Source organism: Sinocyclocheilus grahami, unplaced genomic scaffold (assembly GCF_001515645.1).
Source record: "Sinocyclocheilus grahami isolate Dianchi unplaced genomic scaffold, SAMN03320097.WGS_v1.1 scaffold1988.1, whole genome shotgun sequence".
Classification (NCBI taxonomy): domain Eukaryota; kingdom Metazoa; phylum Chordata; class Actinopteri; order Cypriniformes; family Cyprinidae; genus Sinocyclocheilus; species Sinocyclocheilus grahami.
The window spans coordinates 32,184-34,820 of record NW_015507167.1 but is presented as its reverse complement, the minus strand read 5'-3'; the positions used below and the strand labels follow the sequence as shown (position 1 = coordinate 34,820).

Genomic DNA, 2,637 nt, shown 5'->3' with positions numbered 1-2,637 from the left:
GCCTGCATTTATTTGATCCAAAATACAGCAAAAACAGAAACATTTTGAAATATTTTTACTATTTAAAACAGCTGTTTTCTATGTGAATATGTGTTAAACTGTAATGTATTTCTGTGATGCGCAGCTGTATTTTCAGCATCATTCCTCCAGTCTTCAGTGTCACATGATCTTCAGAAATCAGTATAATATGCTGATCTGCTGCTCGAGAAACATTTCTGATTATTAGCAATGTTGAACACAGTTGAGTAAATTGTTTCAGGTTTCTTTAGTGAATAGAAAGTTCTAAAGATCAGCATTTATCTGAAATAAAAAGCTTATGTAGCATTATACACTAAAGCTTGGAGTCAGTATCATTTTTTTTTTTGATTTTTGGGAAAGAAATTATATAAATTAATACTTTTATTTAGCAAGGATGCTTTAAATTGATCAAAAGTGATGATAAAGACATTTATAAATGTTACAAAAGATTTCCATTTCAGATAAATGCAGTTCTTCTGAACTTTCTGTTCATCAAAGAAACCTGAAAAAAATCTACTCTGCTGTTTTCAACACAATAATATTAATAATAAATGTTTCTCGAGCAGCATATTATACTGATTTCTGAAGATCATGTGACACTGAAGACTGGAGGAATGATGCTGAAAATACAGCTGCGCATCACAGAAATACATTACAGTTTAACAGAGATTCATATAGAAAACATAGTAAAAATATTTCAAAACTTTCAAATGAGGAACAAAACAAAAATTTTTAATCAGGATAACAGTGAGTGTCTTGGTTTATGAAGTGTTAATTTGCTCCTCGCTGGTTTGCTGAATGATCTCGCGTCTCATCAGTCACCTGACGTCTTTATCGATCTGCAGCAGAACTTCGTTGTCTTTGAAGTAGGTGTTCCACCGACTGTCCGGGTTCGGATTCAGAGGCTGGAGACGAGAGAAGAACATCACAAGAGCCTCTTCAGACACGTCAGGATCAAGGCTACGGTTTGAAGCCCTTTTCTTGAGCTGTTCTTCAGTGTTTAGACTGTGATGCTCTCAGACGGACTCACGTGATCCTCCAGCGTCACGTCTCGAGACACTCCCAGGTTTGCCTTGGCGATTCCCGGCTGGATGATCATCTCTCGCAAAAACTGAGCGTACAGATCCCTGACCAATCACAATCAAGCACATCAGCATAATCAACCTGTGTGTGTGTGTGTGTGAGTAAGTGTGTGTGTGTGTGTGTGCGTATGTCAGTGAGTGTGCGTGTGTGTCAGTGAGTTAGTGTGTGTGTGTGTCAGTGAGTTAGTGTGTGTGTGTGTGTGTGTGTGTGAGAGAGAATCTTAGTGAGTGTGTGTGTAACCTCTGTTTCTTCAGGAACGCCTCCCATAACGCCTGATCCAGCGGCAGGTAATTCAGCAGGATCTGAGAAATGCAGGAGAATATTTGCATCATTCTGATTCTTCATTTATTTACATGAGACTCAGATCAGACACTGACCTTCCAGCAGAGCGCGCGGATGCCTCCTTCACACGGGACCCCTGTGAGACACGGATGAGATGGTGAACACACACACACACACACACACACACACACAATCACACTCACGCGCACACTCACTCACACAAACGCGCACGCAAGCACGCTCACACTCAATCACACACACACACACACACACTCAATCACACACACACACACACACACACAGGACCTACCGCTGAAGCAGAGCTCACGCAAAGCCTTGAGATCAATCTTCTGGTTGCTCAGAACTGCCTTAAACTCCTGGATCCTGAGAAACACGAGAGATCTGTGAGTGTGTGATCACACGCGTGATCTCAGCCCAAAATCACACGAGAAGAAACCGTATGCTACACAAGAAAATGCCGCCGTTCCCATAGTAACTGCAGAAAGTTTAATGTGTATGAAGTATGAAGAACACAACGGTTTCGGATCCAGACGTTCTCACTGAATCTAAAGAGAAAAATAACACATGAACATTACGACACAAGCACAGATCTTTGTCTGATGTTCCTCTATAAGATGCAAGACAACCCTTTCATATTCATTTCTGGAGCTTTGGGTCGAACACAAACTCTCCTTCCCATAAACAGATGCCGATTCCTGTGAGGAAATGCAGAACTGAAGATCAATACGACATCTGCAGTCACATGATCAAACCCTCCAATCAGAAGCTAGTATGAGATATAGATTGATAAATGCTTCCTAACGGCCTGATGAGACAAAATCCGCATTCTAGCCTCTGTGATTTTCTCTCTTCTGTTGAACACAAAAGAAGATCATTTAAAGAACCAAACAGCATGGACCCCATTGACTTTCATCATATGAGCAAACACATTTCTCAAAATCTCTTCTTTTGTGCTCCACAGAAGGAAGAAAGCTTTAACCTAGTCTGAAACATCTCAGCTGAAGATGTCAACTTATTCATTAAACACTTTTATTTCAATTGACACAAAGATGGCATGAGAACATCACGAGCTCATAACTAGCTGGTTAAAGCCTGACTCCATTCTGAACTTTCACCAGCCTGTCGCTCATTTACAGGCATTTCACACTCAAACCGGCGGATCCTTTATATTGCCACATAACGTGACTCAAACATGCACGGTATGCTTTAGAACTCTGTGTGTCTTCACCGTTG

General features: G+C 40.8%; 1 protein-coding gene across 1 annotated transcript in view; it reads right to left on the bottom strand.

Annotated features, from left to right (window-relative positions):
- LOC107573638 (TBC1 domain family member 13) overlaps positions 1-2,005 on the bottom strand; it is a 9,176-nt gene extending 7,171 nt beyond the window's left edge. The window contains exons 1-6 of the mRNA XM_016260077.1: positions 1,967-2,005; positions 1,694-1,767; positions 1,479-1,519; positions 1,342-1,403; positions 1,049-1,145; positions 841-923 (exon numbers count right to left, since the gene is read on the bottom strand). Of these exons, the coding sequence (XP_016115563.1) occupies positions 841-923; positions 1,049-1,117 (152 nt within the window). The 5' untranslated portion in view covers positions 1,118-1,145; positions 1,342-1,403; positions 1,479-1,519; positions 1,694-1,767; positions 1,967-2,005. The remainder of the gene's footprint in view (positions 1-840; positions 924-1,048; positions 1,146-1,341; positions 1,404-1,478; positions 1,520-1,693; positions 1,768-1,966) is intronic.
- Positions 2,006-2,637: the final 632 nt, after the last annotated feature.